The 21,011-nt window shown below is 62.9% G+C and overlaps 1 protein-coding gene across 3 annotated transcripts in view; it reads left to right on the top strand.

Moving 5' to 3' along the window:
* Positions 1–4,397: 4,397 nt before the first annotated feature.
* The window catches only part of MKNK2 (MAPK interacting serine/threonine kinase 2), a 78,146-nt gene continuing 61,532 nt past the window's right edge, over positions 4,398–21,011 (top strand). The window contains exons 1-14 of one of the 3 annotated variants that reach the window (XM_052801101.1): positions 4,398–4,501; positions 4,599–4,829; positions 7,133–7,214; positions 7,407–7,508; positions 7,671–7,768; positions 8,748–8,827; positions 9,387–9,460; positions 9,551–9,655; positions 9,991–10,046; positions 10,278–10,373; positions 12,056–12,250; positions 12,344–12,508; positions 12,603–12,646; positions 12,945–16,958. In XM_052801101.1, coding sequence (XP_052657061.1) covers positions 4,782–4,829; positions 7,133–7,214; positions 7,407–7,508; positions 7,671–7,768; positions 8,748–8,827; positions 9,387–9,460; positions 9,551–9,655; positions 9,991–10,046; positions 10,278–10,373; positions 12,056–12,250; positions 12,344–12,508; positions 12,603–12,646; positions 12,945–13,212 — 1,413 coding nt within the window. In that variant the 5' untranslated portion in view covers positions 4,398–4,501; positions 4,599–4,781 and the 3' untranslated portion in view covers positions 13,213–16,958. Of the gene's footprint in view, positions 4,502–4,598; positions 4,830–7,132; positions 7,215–7,406; positions 7,509–7,670; positions 7,769–8,747; positions 8,828–9,386; positions 9,461–9,550; positions 9,656–9,990; positions 10,047–10,277; positions 10,374–12,055; positions 12,251–12,343; positions 12,509–12,602; positions 12,647–12,944; positions 16,959–21,011 lie in introns of those variants that run through there. The other 2 variants (XM_052801103.1, XM_052801102.1) reach the window with 2 other exon arrangements.

Consider the following 21,011-nt stretch of genomic DNA (forward strand, 5'->3'; position numbering starts at 1 on the left):
CGAGGAGGGAGGCTGGGGGACCCACCGGTCTGTGAGCCAGCACGGCCGTACGCCCGCGTGTGCCTTGGACGTGCGTGTGTGTGTTTGTCCCGTGTCCCCTGTCCCTCCTGTCCCGCCCTGGCAGCAGAACCAGCACTGGGAGAGTCAAACCTCCGGGTTTCTGCCTGGCAGGAAATTCCAGGTTTTTTGCAAGATTTTTCATTTGAAACGGAGCCAGGGCTCCAAATCCTCCCGCTTCCAGGGAAGGCAAGCTGGGCCCTCCTCATGCCGGGGAAATAACACAAGGAAAAAGGGTTTATTTTTTTTTTTGCCCTTCCAAACTGGAGCGGCGGGGCAGGGGAGGATGAAGCCCTGCACACCCCACCAGCGGCCACCCTCCCGCTGCTCCTGCACACACCGGCACCGACCCACGTCCCACGGGGAACGTGGCAGCCGTGGGTGGCTTCGTGGCAGGCTGTGCCACCCACCGGAGGGGCGGCAGGAGGGCAGGGTGGCCGAGATGGCCTCCGGCCCGACTTGCGCTCCCTCCGCTCCCCACGCCAACAATAGCCGCTTTCCGGCACAGCCCCGCTCGCTTTCCTGTTTTCCCTCGGCCGGTCTCGGCGCGTGGGGCTCCACCGACTCGTGGAGATCCCCCCCGTCCTGGTGGCACCGAGGGGCGCGGGGACAGGAGATGCCGTGGAGGCACGGCCACCCCTGGGGGTGTTTCGTCGCTCGTGGATGCCAGCAAAAAAACGGGGCACGCTGGGTTTGCTGCCACCAGCCCCGGCTTCGGGGATGCTGGATGTGATCATCAGGAGGAGGGAGGAAGGCTGGGGGGGGCTCAGCGCCCGCCGAGCAGCCGGGTGGCATCAAATACATCAAAATCCATGTTTCCCCGAAAAAAATTCGGATGCCCTGTGCTGCATGAGCTGCCAAAGCCTCCTCTCGCCAGGTGCCGTCGCGGTCCCTTCCACCGCCTGTGGGTTTGCTGGGGGCAGGTGTGCCCCCCCAGCCGGAGCCACCGGAGCGGGGACCTGCTGCAGCCCCAGATTTGGGAGGGCTGCTCTGCTGGGGGGGGTGTGCAGCGCAGGACCCCCCCCCGCTTTGGCCCCCAAAATGCACGCTCACAGGGGAGGCCTGGAGGAAAGCAGTCGGGGTTGGGCTCCGGGGGGGGGGATTTTGGCTGGACCCTGCGTCCACTGGGCTGGGCGGGAGAGGGGGAGAGCCCCCCGGCCCCGGCGGAGAAACACGAGCGATGCACCGGGATAAACACACGTGCAGGCAGAAAAACAACACGTGGGGCGGCGGCGGCATGATCGTGTGTGCACACGTATGTACGTGTGCGTGCGTGTGCGAGCCGGCCCCCAGGCAACCGCACAGCTCCACAGCGATGTACCCGGAGAGGCTGCACCTGCGTGTGCGTGCACACGCGTGCTGGCCGCACACGCACGTGTGTGTGCAAACGCCACGTGGGGCGACGCTCTGCCGCCTCCTGCTTTGCCCTCGCACGCGCGCTCGTGGGCTTCTGTGCACGCCAGGCTGCCACGCAGCGTCCGGCCCCACGCGGGTGCACGTCCCCTGGGTGCCGACGGCCGATGCCGTGGGTGGGGGGCATCTGGGCGCCCGGCAGCCTGAGACCTGACGCTCTCATCACACCTGGCTGCAAACCTCACTCGCGGCCCCGCAGCTGGAGGAAGCCACCCCTCGCGCGCCGCTGCCTCTTGTCACCCCCGGCCATCGCCCCGACACCTCCCGGGTCGGGGCCTTTCGGAGATGGGATACGGTGTGGGAGGCAGCGCGCGGAGAGCGTGCGGCGAGTGCGGTGTGAGTGTGCAAAGAGGCCAGGAGCGTGCAGGCAGCGAATAGTGGGTGCGGAGTGTGAGCAGCAAGCACGGAGGGAGCGTGCAGTAAGCATGCACTGAGCGCGCACTGAGCGTGCAGACACGCAGCGAGCGTGCAGTGAGCGTGCAGACGTGCAGTGAGCGTGCAGAGAGCGCGCAGCAAGCACGGAGAGCGTGTGCCAGGCGTGAAGCAAACGTGCGGAGGTCATACAAGGGCCACACGGCAAGCACACAGCGGGCAGCGAGCACGCACCAGACATGCAGAGAGGATGCAGTGACCATGTGGAGGACACGCAGATGACATGCAGATGACATGCAGCCACCACACGGAGAGCATGCATCGCACACGCAGCAGGCACGTGGCCTGCAAGCACGGCTGCTCTGCCGGGGACCCCAGTGGGCTGGGTGAGCTCCCAGCCGGCCCTGGGTGTCCCCCGCCGAGCCGGGCACCCCTGGGTGGCCTCCCCGGGGCTGTGGGTGCCGGCGCTGCCGCCCTGTCATTACCAGCTCGGTGACCTACATGGTGGCGTGCACAATTTTGGAGGCATGCGGCTCCTCCGCCTGTGCCGGAGACGCCCAACGGGTGCCAGCGGCCAGCGCGCCCCACGGCACCGTCCCCATCCCATCCCCTGGTCCCTTGTCCCCGTCCCCTGTCCTTCCTCTAACCCTGGGACCCAAACCCCTGCAAAGCCCCCCTGTCCTGCAGCACCACGTTTGCCCCCCCCGCAGCCTGGGCTAATTGGGGAGCCCTCGTTAGCAGCACTAATAAAGAAAAGGTCCAGAGTGCCTGTTTTTCCCCCGGCTGCTCTGCTTGCGAGCGGGATGTGGGAGCAGCCATCAGGGCCTGGCAAAAGCAGGAATTTTGGCAGATTTGGAGGGGCCTGAGGGGGGTGGGGGGGGGGTGGCGGGGGCAGCCGGGACCCCACCCGCAAGTGGCCCTAGGCCAGGATGGCACCGGTGGCTTTGGGGGGGCTGCAAATCCCGCAGCGAAACGTCCCCCAAACGACGGGGGGGGGGGGAAGGAGGAGGAGAAGCTGGTGAGGGGGCAGAGCGTGATGGCGGGGCTGGGGGGGGGGGCTGCATCGCCGGGAAGGGGGGGGGACTGACGTGGGGGCACCCCGGGGGAGGCGGCTGCGGCGAAACGGGGGGCCTGCTGGCTGCGCAATGGCGGCAGCGGGGCGAGCAGCCAATGCGCGGCGCGGCTGGTGAAGTCATGCACCGCGGTGCGGCAGCCATTGGCCCCGGCACTGCCGCTCGGGCGCAACGAGCGCGTCTGTTCTCAGCTCGGGTTGGCGTCATGCGAGATGGGGGGGGGGGGTTTGGGGGGGACACCCCACACGGTGACGGCCTCCCACAGTGCCACCCCAGCTCGGAGTGGGGGTCCTGCTTCTGAATGTCCCCCCGTGCCACTGCTGGTGGCATCCAGCAGGGCCTCCGTGGCCTGCAGGGATGGAGGGACGTGACCCCGTGCCCTGCTTCCCCCCCCCCCCTTGGCGCAGGCCCGGCCGTGGGGCTGAGCACTGCCCCACTCGTGGCATGTGTGGGCTGGGGGGGGGGTCAGGACGAGCCCCCCACCCCCCTGCCCTGAGCCTCCGGGCTGCAGAAAATGAACACGGAGCCGGAGTGTCCCTGTCCCCGGGTGCGGGGGGGGGACCCCAAGGGATGTCCCTGTCCCTGGGTGCGGCGTAGGGTGCCCAGGGTTGTCCCTGTCCCCCTGCCCAGGTGTGAGGTGGGGGGGGTGATGGGGGTGCCGGGGGGGGGGGGTCATCATCCCCTGGTGCAGGGTGGGTCTGAGGGGTGTCCCTGTCCCTGGGTGCAGTGCGGGGGGGTGGCTGGGGGGGTGTCCCTGTCCCTGACTGTAGCACAGGAGGGTGCCTGGGAGTGGGGGGGGGGTGCAGGGAGCCCCCCGCGGGGGTGTCCCCATCCCCCACTGCAGCGCAGGAGAGTGCCCGGGGGTGGGGGGGTGTCCGCGTCCCGGGAGCAGCACGGGGGGGGGGGGCCCGGGGGGGGGCTGCTTGTGTCCCCGGTGGGTGCCCGGGGGGTTGTATGTGTCCCCGGTGCAGCACGGGGGGTGCCCGGGGAGGGTGTTTGTGTCCCCGGTGGGGGTGTGTGTCCCCGGGGGGGGTGTGTTTGTGTCCCCGGTGGGTGCCCGGGGGGGGTGTGTTTGTGTCCCGGGGGGGTGTGTTTGTGTCCCGGGGGGGTGTCCGGGACCCGGGAGCAGCACTGGGGGTGCCGGGGGAGGATGCTTGTGTCCCGGGTGGGTACCCCGGTGGGGGTGTGTATCCCCGGGGGGGTGTATTTGTGTCCCCGGTGGGTGCCCGGGGGGGGGGTGTGTGTGTGTTCCCGGGGGGGGGGGGGGTTGCTTGTGTCCCCGGGGAGGGGTGCTCGTGTCCCCGGTGCAGCACGGGGGGGGGTGTGTGCCCGCGGGGGGGGGATGTCCCCGTCCCGAGGGGCGCAGCGCGGGGGGGTGGGGTGGGGGGGGTGCCCGGGGCGGCGGCGCACGGCGGGGGCGGTGCGGGGCGGTGCGGGGCGGGCCGGGGCCGTGGCTATAAAGGCGTCGGGGGCGGCGGCGGCGCGTCCCCTCCCGGCGGCGGCGCGGAGCGGAGCGGAGCGGGCGGCGGTGCGGGCTGCGGTACCACCAGCAGCGGCGGCGGCGGCGGCTCTGCGGGGCCGCGCCGGTGAGCGGCGGCGGGTAGGGGGGGGGGCCCCGGGGGGGGGGCTCCGTGCGGAGCCGCAGCCGTCTGACACCCCCCCCCCCCGCCCTTTTCCCCGCAGGTCTCGGCCACCCCCCGGACTCCCCTCCGGCTCTGCCCGTCCCTCCGCCTCCCTCCCCTTCCCTCCCCCCCCCTCCGTTTGTTTGGGTTTTTTGTTTGTTTGTTTTTTTTTTTTTTTCCGTCCTCCCCCCTTCCTCATTTCTCCCAGCAACGCCGCCCCCCGCCGGCCCCCCCCCGCAGCAAGATGGTGCAGAAGAAATCAGAGATCCCGGGTTTCCACCGCTCCTTCAAGGTAGGGGGCTGCTCCCCTCCCTGCGGCCGTGCCGGGGGGGGGGATCCGGGGCTGGGGTGCGGGCCCGAGGCGGCCGGATCCTGCGTTCTGCAGCGCTCTGCGCCGCATCCCCTGCCTGGGGGGGGGGACGACGACAGGGATGAGCCGCCTCCTGCCCGCCGCCCCCCCCGCCCCGACACCCCCCTCCCCCGCGAAGGAGGGAAGCGCCGCGGACGCTGCCACCCCAACCGGGCAGCGGGACCCCCCCTGTCCCCCCACCCCGGGGGGTTGGGGTGCTGCCGGGGGTCGGGTCTGCAGACATCCCCCCCCGGATGGGTGCTGGGATGCTGCAGCAAGGCTTTGCTCGCTCTGCTGCAGCTCCCACGGGGGTCACCCGTGGGAGCTCTGCTGCAGCTCCCACGGGGGTCACCCGTGGGGTGGAGGGGTGGGCTGCACTCTCCTCCCCCCCCCCCCCCAGCTGCACCCATTCTCCCTTAATCTGCAAGCAGGGTGCTGGACCACAGCGGGGGGGGGGGGGAGCTGCTGGGGGGGCTGCAAGGGCCCCCCAGGCCCAGCCTGACACGGGACCTGTTGTGCAAACCTCTTGTGCGAGGGCCAGATCCTGGCAGCACGGCACCCACCGGCCCAGGGCTGCGGCTGCACCCCAGGGTGGTCAGGGCACCGTCACGCCACGTCCGTCCCGGGTGCTGTCACGCTCGGGGTTGTGCGGGAGGGGGCCAAATCCTGCCGGGTCCCGCTCCCCTCAATGCTCCCTCTTGTCCCGGCGTGCGGCCGCGCAGCTTCGTGGGATCTTTGTTTAGTTTGGCTCCTGGCGCTCCGAGGGATGCTGGGAGCTCACCCGAAACCTGCCCGGCTTATTTTAGCTGACACCTAATCCTGCTTTTAAGGCTTTTGGCTGGGGTTTGGCTCCCTCCCCACCACCCCCCCCCGGGTGGCTGGGGACCGGGACGGGGGGGGGGGGGGACACGACACCTCGGATGTGCTGATGGAATCGGTGCGCAGCGTCCGCCCCGCGCCTCCCATCCCCCAAACCTTTTGTGTGTCGGTGCTGCGGCAGCTGGCAGGGCCCAGTGCCCCCCGTGTGCCCCCCCCCACCTCCCTGGGAGGCCTCATCCTGCCCACGGTGCAGGGACTTGGGCCAGAGCTGCTCATCCCGGGGGGGGGGGGGGGGGGGCAGCTGCCTTGACGTAGGGGCCTTGGGCCGGGGCGGGGGGGGGTTTGGCAGCTGAAGGGCAATGCTGCGTTCTGGAAATTCAGCTTTTTTTTTGGGAGGGGGGGGGAAGCTGGCAAAACGCTGGGCAGGAGAGTTTTGGCCCCAGAGATCTGGAGTGGTGCTTGGTGGGGGGGTGCTTCTGGCGTGACCCCCCCCCCCCCCAGCACACCACGGTGGGGACGTCCCCGCCCCCCCCCCGAGAGCCACCCTGTCAGTAAACAGGCGCTTTCTGGCTGTTTCTGGCAGCGGTGGCCGGGGTTTGCTGTTCCTGCGACGCACTGGGGCTGGCAGCCGGCCCGGGCACCGGGGCACCGGGGCGGGTTTGGGAACGCCGCCGGGAGCTGCCACCTCCACCCAAACAGATTTCGTAACCCTGCAGAGGACGGGGCCCTTTCGCCTCCCCGGCCTGCGGTGGGGTGGCTCAGGGGAGCAGGGGGGGGCCAGAGGGTCCCCATGTCCCCTTTGGGGTGCTGGGACCAGAGCCACTGGGGTTTGGGGTGGGGGAGGCAGTGGTTCCCGTGCCCTTCGCCAATCCGGGGCGCAGGGAGGGTTTCGAGTGGGGCCTGATCCTGCCAGGTCGCGGGTGTCTCGCAGCCCGGCAGGCAGGACGTTGACCGGAGCGGGGCTGAGCGGGCTCTTGACCTTGCGTGAAGCTGGGAGGATGCGACGTGGTGGCTCTGGAGCCCGTCCTGCCCTGTGGCTTTTCTTCCTCCCCCCCTCACCGTAGTTCAGGTCTGGGTGGAGACCTGGGGTTGGGTTGGTGCGGGCGGCCCTGATCCCTCTCATCATCCCCCGCGTGCTGGCCTGGGGCTGCTGGCGTGGAGGCATGACCCTGCAGTGCCATCCCCATCAGGAGATGTGGTCAAAGCCTTCCTTCTCCTCCTCCTCCTCCGGCTCTGCCTGGGGCTCCGCCGTATCCCTCCAGCAGCAGCACCGTGAGCCGGTGTCCTGCACCGGCGGCGCGGGTGAGCGGAGTGCATGCCGAGACCAGGAGCGTGCCGGGCTCTGTGGCCGTACTGGGCTTGGTGCAGGCGGCTGGTAGCGGCTGATCCGGCGGCTGCCATCTCATTCCTGTGCTTGGCCCCCGCAGGGACAAAACCCCTTTGACCTGGAGTTTGACCAGTCCAACCACCTGGAGCCCGTCTTCAACTTCGAGTGCCCGCCCCGTCCCGGTGAGCTGCGGGTGCTGTGGGTGTCCTCCCGTGGGGCTGTGTCCCTGGGGGGGCTCCTCCCATCCCGGACCCCGGAATGTTGGCCCTTTATGTTTCCCCGAAGGCTTTGGGGGGCTGCCCCAAGGGTGGCGATGCTGGGGGATCATAGGGTGGATGGGGGTGACTCACGCCGGTGGCTTTGCTCTGGCACAGACATGCCTTCAAGTCAACCCATCGATATCCCTGACGCCAAGAAAAGGAACAAGAAGAAGAAGCGCTGCAGAGCCACCGACAGCTTCTCCGGCAGGTTCGAAGGTGAGCGGGGCTGCCCAGGGACCCCGGGGTCCCCCCCAGCCTGCGGCAGGGCTGGGACCCTCCTGGCATCTCCGGGCTCGGGGACAGCCTGGGGAGAAGGGACAGCAGTGGTGTCCCATGCTGCGGTGATGCTGGCAGCTCAGGCGACCTCTCCCCTGCCAGATGTTTACCAGCTGCAGGAGGAGGTGCTGGGAGAAGGGGCCCATGCCAGAGTTCAGTCCTGCGTTAACCTCATCACCAACAAGGAGTACGCGGTGAAGGTAAAGCTCTGCCGCTCGGGGCTGCAGACCCGGCTCCCTCCCACCCCCTGCCTCAGTTTCCCTTCCCACCCTCCCCATCTCAGGCTCTCCCGGCTCCTACGACTGTCCGGTGCTGGCACAGGACGACAGTTTCGTGGGCCAGAGGGGAAGGAGAGGGGCAGGAGCGTGGCCGGGCCGTGCCGGTGGCACGCCATCCTCTGCCACCGCCCAGCTCCAGGACCTTGGTCAACCCCCTTAGCCACGCTCCTCTCCCTGTAAATTAGGGCAGACGGGAGATTAAATTAACGCTTGCAACGCGTCTGGGGACTCAGGGCAAGCAGGGGCATGTGGTGCCGGCAGGGTGGCCAGCTCCCGCTTGCCCGGAGGAGGTCTCCATGCCCCTCTGAGCATGTGGGTGCTGGAGGGGTTTGGGGTGAGCCAGCTGCTTTTGGGGTTGGGGATGGTGGTCCCGTGGCCCCGCACCCCGCAGGCTCTCAGCCGTGGCACGAGGGGGCTGGGATGAGCCCTGTGTCAAAATGCAGCCAAATGCAAGGGGAACTTGGCTTCTCCCATTGCCCCAGGGGGGCCTTTGGGTGCCCCACTGGGGAAACTGAGGCAGCGGGGAGGGCTGCATGGCAGTCAGGTGCTCTGTGTACCCTGAAGGGCCGGGGCCAGTGGGAGCCCCTGCCCACCCCGTGGCACCCGCCGTGCCAGCGCCCGGTGGGGCGAAGCGCCCTTCTCTGCCACCGGGGCGGCTGCGCCGGAGTTCGGCAGTGTCACATGGACCTTGCCTTGGCAGTGGCCCCGGGAAGGAGCGGCTTGGCACCGCCGCCGGGAACAGCCTGTTCTGCTGCCTTAACCCCTTCGGGCACCCCCTGCTTTGCTCCACCCGGCCCCCGGGGGTCCCCAGTGCCGGCTGGGTGGGGTGCGGTGGTTGCCGGCCCCAGCTCCTCCCCGGCAGCGGTGCCTCTCCCTGAGTCTCCCCCATTTTTTGTTTCAGATCATAGAGAAGCGCCTGGGACACATCCGCAGCAGGGTCTTCCGGGAGGTGGAGATGCTGTATCAGTGCCAGGGACACAGGTACCGTGGGGCAGCCACCGTCCGCCCCCCCCCCATGGGCATGGGGAGTAGGCTGAGACCGGGCTGACGCTCGAGACACCCATGGGCTGCAGCCAGGCCGCCCTCGCACGCTGCGCTCCCTCCCCGTGGCCTCGCCGACCGGCGCAGAAGCATCTCAAGGCGATGTTAAGCGGTTTGCCATGACAACGGGGGCCGCAGTGGCCAAGTTGGAGCGATGCCGAGGGGCGAGCCGAGCCACTGCCGCGGCGTTTGCCGTCCTGCCACGGAAAGCTGCTGAGCGGGGCTGTTTCTGGAGAGGGGCGAGGGAGCCAGGAGGGTCTGCGAGCAATTAGGGAGCGGAGCTGGGCGCCGAAAGTCCCTCTCCCCCCTGGAATGTGGCCAGGGGGCCCCAGCCGTGTGGTTTCAATCACTGGAAACCCAATTTTCCTGTCTGGCATCCCCCTCCCCACGCAGGTTCCCGTGCTGGTTGGGGGTGCGGGGGGGCTGTGGGGAGGGGGGACCCCAGAAGGATTTTTTTTGGGGGGGGGGGGATGCTGAGCTGATGCTGCTGTCCCTGCAGGAATGTCCTGGAGCTGATCGAGTTCTTTGAGGAGGAGGAGAGGTTTTACCTGGTGTTTGAGAAGATGAGAGGAGGTGAGTGCGGTGCCGGGGAGGGGGAAGCTGGGGTAGCAGGACCCCCCCCCCCGCCCCACGAACCCCCGCTCTGCTGTCACCCGGCTGCAGGCTCCATCCTGACCCACATCCATCGGAGACGTCACTTCAACGAGCTGGAGGCCAGCGTGGTGGTGCAGGATATCGCCAGCGCCCTGCACTTTTTGCACAACAAAGGTGAGCTGGGATGCCGTGCCCTCCCCTGGGGGGGGATGCTGCCTCCCTGCATCCTTCTGCCCAGGGGTGGGGGGGGACACGACAGCGTCAGACCCCCCCTCCGGGCACGAAGGGTCAGGCTCAGCTGCATCACGAGGCTTTTTGTGGTGTGAAGCCTGTTCCTCCGGTTCGGCCGGGGCTCGGGGCCAGCAGCAATTTTTTGCCCTTTGCCATGACGCAGGCGGTGATTTGGGGTGGGGAGGGAGGGGTCCTTGTGCCACCCCCAGGCCTTTCACCTCAGAGGACTTGGGGGGGGGGGATTTTTGCCCTCATCATCTCTTCTCCCCCCCCCCCAGGAATCGCACACAGGGATCTAAAACCAGAAAATATTCTGTGTGAGAGCCCGGACCAGGTGAGGGGGGAGCAGCCGGGGGTGGTGGGCGCAGGGGGGTGCTGCCCGGGGTGGGTGGGGGGGGGGGGCAGGTCCCAATGGGGGATGCTGCTGCCGTAGCACACGGGGTGGTATGAAGTGGGACACGAACCAGGCGTTAACAAGCAGCTGGGGTGCAAAAGCAAGGCTGTGGTCCCCTGGGGGGGGCTGCCGGGGGGGGTCACCGACCACTTCTCCACCCCCCCCCTCCAGGTCTCCCCGGTGAAAATCTGTGACTTTGACCTGGGAAGTGGCATCAAACTCAACGGCGATTGCTCCCCCATCTCTACCCCGGAGCTGCTCACCCCGGTAAGCGTGCGAGCCCCAGGGCTGGGGGGGGGGAACTGTCCCTGCCCCCCCCCCCGCAGCTGCCCCATAGGCTTTGTGGGGGGACACGACACTGCATGTGGACACTCCCCTGCTCGTCACTCCCGTCGCTGATGCTGCGTGTCCCCCCCCCACCCCGCGGCAGCAGGCGAGATGCGGTTACATAACGTGGGGGGGGGGACAGAGACCGGGGCGGGGGGGGGAATGGGGGGGTTGGCACACAGCCCGGGCTGCCGTGAGCCTTAGCAACAGCCAACCCTGGCGGAGGCGGCTGCGGGGGGAGGCTGGCGCTCACGGGGAGAAGTGGGTCAGGCGAGGGGCTGGGGGGGCTGGGGGGGGCCGCTGTGATTCCCCTGGTTGTGGGTGAGAGGGGGCTGCCCCCCCCCCCCCCGCCCCCCCCAGCTGCGGGATGCTGTTTGCATGCGATGCAGACCCCGTAGGGTGGACACCCCGAAAGCTTCCAGGGTGAACCCCGTGGTGCTCGGAGCTGTCTCGCCCTTTAGGGGGGGTGCTAAGCCTGCTCCCCCCCCCGCCCCCCTAGAAAGCCCTGCTTCTCTTATCGACAGCAGCAGCCCCCCCCCCCCCCCCCCAGTGCAGGGTGTTGCCCTGCACCCCAGTGTTTTTGGGGTGCTCACGTGCTGGGGAGGGCAGAGCCTGACCGATGTGGGGTGCAACAACAACAGAGGTGGGGGCCAAAACACCCCGGCCCCCTCGTTCCTCCACATTTACCCTTCTCCTGGGGCAGGGGCTGAATTTCTGACGTGTCCCAAGTTTCCCCGTTCTCAGCAATGGGAGCGGAGGGGGGGCGGCCGCCCTGGTCCCTGCAGGGTTACAGCCCTGCCTGCAGGGTGGTTGGGGTTGGGGTTTTTTGGGGTTGTTTTGTTTTTTGGTTGGTGGTTTTTTTTTTTTTTTTTTCCTGCGGTGGCATCAGCTGCTGGGGCTGGTGAGGCCTCTCATTAGGAGGAGGCCTCTCGTTACGGGGTGATTATCTGCTGGCTGCAGCTTTTTTCTGCTCTGGTCACGAGGCCCGTGTGGGTTGCGGGTCACGTGCGCTGGAAAGCCCCAGAGCCCCGGCAGCCATCGAGGACCGGCCGCTGGCTCTCGCCTCTCCTCGCAATCAGTGTTAACTCCTCTGGCACCGTATCCCATGTCTGCTCCGGTGCCTTTGCCAGCTCCGGCGGCCCTGCCTGCGTCAGGCAGGGGAACAGGCAAAGCAGGCTCGTCCCCGCCGCCTGCCCGCGGTGTTTTGCGGCCGCTCCCAGGCGATGGGACGGACGCTGCCCCGTTGAGCTGGTTGGGTGGCGGCGGTGCTGTGGGGTGTGGGTCCGGTGCTGCCCCGTGGGGGTACCTGGGAGGGGGTTACACCCCTTTAGGCTTTTTTTTTTTTTTTTTTTTAATGGGGCTGCAACCCCCAGAGAGGCAGGTTTGCGGCATCCCCTGCGTGGCAGGGTATGGTGGGAAACGGGGCAGGGGTGATCTGTCCTGCCAGGAGCAAACCCGGGAAGCAGCAGTGTCTGCACCCTCATTTCAGGGGGCGCAGCCCCATAGCTCTGGCAGGAACCCCCCCCTCCTCCAGTCCCACCGGCCAGCATGGCTCTGCCCCATCGGTCCCCCATCCTTTTGGGGACCCCGTGCCGGGGCTCACCCCCCACCTCTCCCCACAGTGCGGCTCCGCTGAGTACATGGCCCCGGAGGTGGTGGAAGCCTTCAACGAGGAGGCATCCATCTACGACAAGCGCTGCGACCTGTGGAGCCTGGGTGTCATCCTGTACATCATGCTGAGCGGGTACCCCCCCTTCGTGGGTCACTGTGGCTCCGACTGCGGCTGGGACCGGGGCGAGGCGTGCCACACCTGCCAGGTGCGCGGGGGACCCCGGCGTTGCCGAAACCTGCTGCCGGTTTGGCGGCACCGCTCCTGGCTCAGCCCCTTTTATTTTTTCGCCCCACCCCAGAACATGCTCTTCGAGAGCATCCAGGAGGGGAAATACGAGTTTCCCGACAAGGACTGGGCGCACATCTCCTTCGGAGCCAAAGACCTCATTTCCAAGCTGCTGGTGAGAGATGCCAAGAAGCGGCTCAGTGCGGCCCAGGTCCTGGAGCACCCCTGGGTGCAGGGGGTGAGTGTTGCTCTCCCCCGTCCCCCCCCCAACCCCTGCTCCCAAAAGCCGGGGTGGGGGAAACCCGGCTCTGACTGGCTGCGTTTCGTTGCAGTGCGCCCCGGATAACACCCTGCCGACCCCCATCATCCTGCAGAGGTGAGCGCAGGTGGCCCTGGGACGGTGGGGTGGGGGGGGTATATTCCAGCCCCCCAAATCCTGACTTCTCTCCCCAGCGGGCTGCTCTCCGCTTTTGCTGCTTTTTGGGGGCTCTGCCACAGCTCTCGCTGTTTGGGCAGTGGTTGCAGCATGTGATTTGGGTTCGAGCCACGTTTTTGGTGCATGACCGGTCCGGCGTGGCATGCACGCGGGGGGGGGGATGACACACACGGATATTTGACCCCAACCCCCCTCCAGCCTCCCCGCATCCCACCCTGAGCCCTTGCCTCCCCCGCAGGAACAGCAGTGCCAAAGAGCTCACCTCCTTTGCCGCCGAGGCCATCGCCGTCAACCGCCAGCTGACACGACGCGACGAGGACGAGGAGGAGGAGGCGGAGGAGGAAGCACGACCCATCATCATCAAAGCTACCTCACGGGCCATGCAGCTCTCCCCCCCCTCCGAGTCCAAGCTGGCCAAGCGGCGGCAGAAGAGCAACCTGGCCAAGGCGGTGGCCCCCGGGCAGCACCTGGTGGCCCCGCTGGTCCTGGTGGCCGACCAAGCCTGAGCTGTGCCCCTCGGACCTGCTGTACCCCATGTCCTCCTCCTCTTTCTTTCTTTCTTTCTTTCTTCCCCCCTCCAACCCCTCCACCCCCCAAAAACCCCACTGTTTCTGGCTAGTGACAAGATCAGGACTCGTCCCTGTGGCTGGTTTCCAAGGTTTTGCTGATCTTGTAGGTCTGGGGGTGGGAGGGTTTGTTTAAGATCTTTTTTTTTTTTAAGGTATTAAATCAAGCGTGAGGTTGCTTCACCCAGGGCACACTCAAGGACATCTGACAGACACACGGACTTTTGTTTCCCGACTCTTGGTTTCTCCTCTGACATGTTTTCCTCCCTCCCCGACACCAAAGGACTCTTTGTATCCGCGGCTGCTTTGACGATTTCAGCTCATTTCATACTGTGAACAAAAGACCCTCGGTCGTGTTTTCAACAACGGGAGTTGCGTTTTAACCTCGTCCCTCCCCTCGGAGCTGCAGGTCTTTCTCCGATGTTGGGGTAGATCCCACAAAAACCCCCTCCCGGGGGTCCGGGAGACACCTCCTGGGTGCGGGGAGCCCCTCCGTCCCGTGCTCGGGGGCGTCCCCGGCTGTGCTTTGGGGGGGACGCGGTGGGCATTGTGCAGGGAACCGCTCGGGCTGGGGAGAGATGGTGCCAGCAAGGGAGCCGTGCCCCGTCCCACCGAGCCGCCCTCTTTCCTCCGCAGCCTGCTTCCAGAATAAGCTATTCACCCCCGTTTTTCTTTTCTTTTTTTTTCTTTTTTTTTTTTTTTTTTAATTATTGTTAGTTTTAAACTGCTAGCTGTGCTTCTCTACAGGGCATGGAGAAATGTCTTCCTTTCCTCCCGCGTTCTGGCTGGTGGCTCCCCGGGGGTAAGGTCAGAGCCGGGGGGGGATGCACAGGCGTCTGGGGCCACGTTCTTGTGCCGGTCGGGTGTTGCACCCATTTTCGGAGGGGCTGCTCGCCAGTGGTTGTGCCCTCGTGGAGGTGCAAGAGGGGATGAGGTCTCCAGGACAGCTGGAGCAACAATAAAATACCCCTCTGGGAATAGCAGGGTGCTCTCTGGAAAGCAAAGGAGCCCCCCCCCCTTAAAGAGCGTTGGGACCCGCTGCAGGGCGGTGCGACCTGGCGTGGCTTCGGGCTGGTCCCGAGGCTGCTGTGGCAGGAGGGTCTGGGGGTGCGCAGGGTGCCGAGTGCCCCGGGGATGCCGGTGGGTGAGCGACCGGGCTGGTGGCAGCACCCAGGGGCCACGGTGCTGGGGAGAAGCCTGGGGAGGGCTTGGGATGTGGGGCTGGAGGGTTTGGGGTCAGGACAGCAGCGCCTGGGCAGCGCGGGGTCTGACGGGTGGCTGGGGAGAGCTGGGTGTGTGTGTTCACGCGTGTGCATGTGCGTTCACGTTCGTGTGTGTTCATGCAACTGCATGCGTGGTGTTGCCCTTTCCTCGGAGCTTGCTTTGGGGAAGGGAGGGAATGCACGCGGGGGAAGGACTTGGGATGCTGAATCGGGATGAGGCCCTTGGCTGGTTTTTGCCGCGCAGGGCTGGATCCGTCCAGGCGAGCGAGCGGTGCCCGTGCGTGGAGTCGGGCTGGTCTCCAGCTCCTCCAAACACCCCCTGCACTGAGCCAGAGCAGCAAACCTGCTCCCCACCGCGGGCATGGCCGCGGGTCGTGCCACCGAGCTGCACCCGCTGCCTTGCCGGTGTCCCACGGGGAGGGAGGGTGCCTCCTTCGTTAGCAATCTTCTTTCCCTTCCAATTCGATGCTTTGAGCTTTATATTTTGAAAAAGCAGCCTTGGCCCATTGTGTGCATAGGTGAAGGCTTTGGGAGCTTGCTTTGAGCTGGGGAAGAGAATTCCCTGGGTCTTCAGCTGAAGACAGTCACTGTCTCCAAAAAAAAAAAAGTTCTCCTTTTTATTTTTAAGACTGCTGACAGCAATACTATGCAATATATGTTGTTTTTTGTTTCAGGGAGGTGTGTGTGAGTTATCTTGGGAGATGATGATCTCGGGTGTTGATGGAGTTTGGGGCAGGGACTGTCTTTTCGCACCCTTCCAGGCCCTTCTGCTGAGCGGCATCAGTGGCTTGGGGAGGGGGGCTCCCCGCCTCCCTGCCTAAAAAAAACCAAACCCTGCCTTGCACTTGTGATCTGCCCTCTCCCCCGGGTGCTCTTGGTCCCACTGTGCGGGGTGGGGAGGAGCGAGGCGGTGGTGAGGGGAGACACCCCCCCCCCCCCATGAGGCACTGGGACACCCTGGAGAGGCCTCCTTTAAAGGAAAAAAAAAAATCCATCTTGATTGTACATTGTTACTTTTTATAGCTTATTTTGTTTTATCAGTTGTAGATAATTCCTTGTTGTCTTATATTAAGAAATACTTGAATGATGTACAGTACGCGATGCCTTGAGCTGGTATTGTGAAAGCTATTGTTAATGCTGCACGCCGCAGCCTTTTTTTAAAAAAACAAACAAAAAATAATCATGGGAAGTGGATGGCGGGGGGATGTCTCTGAAAAAATTTTCTTTTTTTGTCCCCCATGCTTTGGCTGGCAAACATCAAGTTTCCCCCTCTTCCCACACGTAAGACCTATCTCATATATATATATATATATGTATGTATGTATATATATATAGATATACACACATACTCTTCTGAAGGCTGGCGCGTGGCCTGGGTGACCCGTGGTGTGCGGGGAGCTCGTCCCTGTGGGCACTTTTCTGATACGTGGGTATCCTCGGCCGGGGATGCCTGCAGCTGGCAGATGCTGTGGGTGTTTGCATCGAGGGGATGGACGTGCTGGGGAGCATCTGACCTCTTTGCTGGTTGCTTGGCCCAGGCTTGGCTTCATGTTTCGGCTCGGGGGTTTGGTTTTATCGTGGACCCGGCGTTCCTGACATAGCACTCGGTGGGGGAATCCCGTGCCGCCGGGATGGTAAGCTCCCAGCAGCTCTGGTGTGCGGCGTGTGTGGCAGGGTCTGTGCGTTATAGAGGATCCTTAAATGCCTCTAGAGCTGAGGGATCGACTCTAAAACACCTCTCGACCTGACTCGCAGCGGTGTTGGGGACCCATGGGTGCCTCAGCAGTGCAGGACTTGGCACTGCACCAGGCCGGCTGGGGAGATGCTCGTGCCGGGGCCGGACATCCCCTCCCCGCTGCCAGTGCCTCTCCCGAGGTGGTTTCCAGACAGATGCTCCCCGACCCACGGTCCAGCACCAGCTAACCCTCTTGCCAATGCCCTTCTTCCTCCTCTTCCTCTTTCAAAGCCTTTCCCCCCCATAGAGCATCTGTCTTGGAAACCAACTTCAAAAAGTTTTTTTTTTTTTTTAATTTTTTTTTTTTAAGCTGGAAATTTTAAGTGTTTTGGCTTCCTCTCCTTCCCCCCTGCCCTTCCTTCAGGCAACTAACTTGACTTAGAACTGGTTAGAAACGTTTACTGTGAAGCTAACTTTTTTTATCAAAACAGGAGAAACTTTCTCCACTTTACAATTGATGAAGACTGCCAAAGCTGGTTCGACAAGAGTCATGTTAACGCACTGTTGGTTTGTACAATGGCAGCCTCCACTCGGGGGCTGGCTGGAAAATAAAAATGAAAACAAAAAAAAAAAAAAAAAGGAAAAAAAACCCCACAAAAACAAGCACTTTACTGTATGTACCAGGTGAACTGATACAGCTGAATTGAAGTTTTCCTTTATAACAATTGTTGATGCCAGAATTTTGTATTCTGTTTTGTAAGAATTTAATAAAAATGCATTGAGACCTACGTGGGCAGCATGTGGCTGCGGGCAGGCTGGGCAGCATGGGGCTGTCGGTGGCTGCTGAGGGGATTGGGCAGGCGTGGGGTGGGGGGAGCGAGCCCCCTGCATTCCAGTCAAGGGGTCTTCCCACCGTTGTCCTTCCCAGTCCACTGCTGGTCCCAAGGGGGCTGGGAGCACGGCCAGGCAGGGCTGGAGCTGCAGGGTGCTGGGTTGGGATGCCAGGAATACGGGCTGGCAGCAGCTCAGGCCCTGACTCACTTTTCCCAACGCAGGGGTGTGATCTGCCGAATACCCAAACGGGTTGGAGGGTCACGGTGCAGCACTGTGCTCTCTGCCAGCTGCCCTACTACCACCTCTCGGAGACAGCCCTGGCCCATTTTCCATTCCCCTTACCTGTCAGGTTGTGGAGGGGGAAACAGAGGCAAGAGGAAAGTGTGTGGTGGGATGCTGGGGATATGGGCAGTGGCAGGGACTGGAGGCTGGTGATCAGGATGGGGGAGAAGGGGCTGCAGAAGCCCTGCTGTGCTTTCTTCATGGGCAGGGAAGACCTTGCTGAATTTTTTTTTTTTTTTTCATGCATTTCAATTTTTAAGGTATTTTCTGGCCTGGTATAAGTAAGTTTTCCAGTCCTGCTGCCGTGCTGGGAGATGGAGCTGTGAGCCCTCTGGATGTCATTGCCATGGCTGGTGGGAACTGCTGTCCTGGCAGACCCCCATACGTAGCACCCTTGGTTTCGAGGATGGGGCTGCAAGCTCTGCCGCAGATCAGGAGCTGCTGCTCCCAGCTCTGCACGCTGGCGAGGACAGCTCTGAGCGGAGAAAGCCCCACAGTGACTCGCTGATGAGAAGTCCGTGCTTGCTGCTTGATAAATGGTGCAGCTGCTTCCTGCGGCATCTGGATCTGGACAGGGCAGCCCCAGGAGTCTCCCCTCGCAGGCTGCTCTGGGATGGCCTGTGGTGGGACCAGAGCTGAGGTCTTCTGGATGCAGAGGATGAGAAGGAGCGAGTCTCATCCCACTGCGCTGTTCCTGCCTCTGCTGAACAAGGCTATTGCTGCCTCCTGTGCCTGGGGGCACCACATTGCAACCCTGGACATTTTATGAGCATCCAGCTCTCAGCAATCCTTTTCTCCCCTGCTTGTGTATCCTGCTCTCCTTCCCCTCTTGCATGTTGTCACACCTGTCCTTGGGTGCTCACCTATGTGTTCCAGAAACCCTTCCTCTCCTGCTGCCCTTTGCTCATGCCCTGTCCTGCAGATGATCTACCTTCCAAGATGCTGGGTGGATGCCAGGCAGGTGGCATGTCAAAGCGAGCTTTGCTGCTGAGGCTGGTTTAGGTTTTAATCTCTCTAAAATTTCTACACATGGTCCCTCTTCTCCCCCCCCCCCATCCCTGGCTTCACCACCCCCAGAAAGCACCCAGTAGTTGGAAACCATCTCAGAGCACGTGCAGAGAAGGGCAGCCCCGAAAATAAACCAATGCTGGGTTAAAATAACCTGCGCTGTTCTGGTGCTTGAGCATCAGCCCAAAATAGGCTCTCCCGCTGGGATAAGGGTGCTATAAATAAGTCCGCGTTGATTTGCATTGGAGAAAAGCCCCGCAGCAGGAGCAGCGGCGATGCCACCCACGCTGGCCCGGTGGCACCGTGAGAGTGAAGGGGCCACTGCAGAGCTGCCGGGGTGGCCTGGGTGACGTCGCGGGTCACTCAGGCTTCAGGTGACGTGGCGGCTTGTGTCAGTTCTCCTGTTCTCAGGATTTAATTGAGCCATCAGGTCGTGATCGGATATGAGCGGCCGTGGTACTTGGGTGGCCAGTGTGGTTCTGCCTGGCTTCGGCACAAGGCACCGAGGAGAGTGGGCAAGCAGGCAGCTGAATTGTCTTCAGTATTTTGGGTCTAAGCCTGGCTATATTGGTGACAGGAGATGATCCGGACGATTAGCCAATGTTTTGATTCACTATCTGCTCAAAAAAACCCCTGAACTGAGGAACATGCATTCCCTCAGCCCCAGACTGGTCTCCTAAATAGTCAGTGAGCCCCAAAACCACACTGAGCATGCAGAGAGGAAAGTGTGAAGGGCTTTTTTGGATCAAAAAAAGGTTTCATTTCCTCTTTGTGCTTTTAAAATGTTTTATGGGTTGGCCAGAGAAGGAAAGAACCACTGTGCATTTTGCAGTGAATCACCATTCCTGTCCAGGTAACCAAACCAAAGCAATTTGGGTTCTTTTTTTTGGTAGAATGTGTCATTTTGTGGCTGGTGTGTAGGTGTGCAGGTTCTCCCTCTGTAGCCATTTCGGGGAGCGATGTGTGCCCTGGCAGACCCCAGCGCATGGGTCTGTCCCTGCCTGCGGTCAGTTGTTACACCTGAACGCCCTGCGGCAGGCTGTGTCCCTCTGCACCAGGACAAGCCTTGGTGGCACGAGCATAGCACGGCATGGCTGTCACCTCTGCTGGCTGGAAAAGGCCTTGGTCAGTCTTGTGTTTGTGGGCTTCAATAGTGAAGTGTGGCTTTTGGAGAGCCACGGGATGCAGGTTCGGCTTTCCCACAGGATTTCAGTTCTGGGTGGAATTGCACGGGCCTTGGGAGCTGTGGTCGGTCAGCGGGAGCAGAGCAGTCAGGTTTTCCCAAAGCCCAGGAGAGCATCTCCAGCTGCGCCCCTCAGAGACTGCACTGCTGCCCATGGCTGGAGTGGGTCATGGGCCTCATCATTCGCCTCACCTGGTTGAAGGTTTAAATAGAGGCTTGTTGCTGAAGCATGGGATTTGGCAAATCCCACTTTACTCCCCCTCTGGCTAACACCCAAGATGTGTCTCTCTTTGCCACGTGGTCCTCCTCGGAGCTGCGGTTCGTCTTAATGTAACTCCTTTGAGATGAGCTGCTCAGCCAGGCAAGAGCTACCTCTGCATTCCTAGCTTTTGCTTGGAATACATATTCCAAATGTATTTTTTTTGGTCTTTACAAGGCAAAGAAAGGTCAGGTGTCCTCTGCCATTGAACTCTGAGCACTCCAGTCCCACTGGTTTCATTCCAGCCACTTGTAGCTTGCCCTTGTGCAACCGAGACCCTTTATTTCCAGACCTATATTTGGTCAGCCTTCATCTAACACCAACTGAATCACACTGATTCCCCCACCCAGCGTTACTGCTGTGGTTAGGCTTTTTATCTTCTTGCGATTACCCCATCTAAAATAGTGCTGCCTTTTGCTGAGCGCCTAATTTGTGAAGAAATCTGTTGGCTATCAGATCCAGAAATAACAGCGCCGTGCCATTTTTAGGAGCGTTTGTTCTCAGATTTATTTTTGGGATGTTAAAGTCTCCCATATGGCACTATTCTTTGTCTGTATTCCTTTTGTCTAATACACTACTGATCGCTGCTGTGTTGGTCCAGGGACGCTGTAGCAAACACCTTGCCCATCCCACAGAGCTAAGGCAACAGTGTACCACACAGATTTCTGTGCTATCTGTATTATCCCTTCTTATTTCTGTAGGTGTGTTTCTTTACATTGGTCCCGAGTTGAGCCTCTGGCTACTGCCACAATACGAATCATCCTTGTTCGTGTCATCACGTGCTGAATAAACAGGATCTGTCTAATGAGACGCCGCAGGGCTGGCACGGTGAGTAAGGCACAGAGAAGGGTGGTGGTGCTGGGGACATCAGCATCAACTGCGGAGGGATCGCCGGTGCTGTACCGCTCTGGTGGGTGTCGAATCCCCTCCCCGCATGATGGAGAAGCACTCGTCCTCCCTGGCAGGCACACCAACCCCTCGGAGACACCACTATTTCTCAAAGATGGCCCAGCCGTGGATTTGATGGGGTTTGGGGGCAGGGAACGCTATGGTGGAGAGGCTTCAGCCTCCACCAACTCCATCCCCACCAGCATGGGCTAGGCTGGACATTCATGCACCTCCCCGCAGGGCACAAACCCCAGCCGGTCCCCGCCTGCCCTGGGACAAGGATCCAGGCCACCCCTGCCAGAAATCAAAAGTGTCCAACCATCCAGCCGCCCCGTTGGGCGAAGGCAGCAGTCTTTAGCTCCCTCTAATGTTTATGGCCCAAAAGAA

The sequence above is a fragment of the Harpia harpyja genome, chromosome 11 (assembly GCF_026419915.1).
Source record: "Harpia harpyja isolate bHarHar1 chromosome 11, bHarHar1 primary haplotype, whole genome shotgun sequence".
NCBI classification, from domain to species: domain Eukaryota; kingdom Metazoa; phylum Chordata; class Aves; order Accipitriformes; family Accipitridae; genus Harpia; species Harpia harpyja.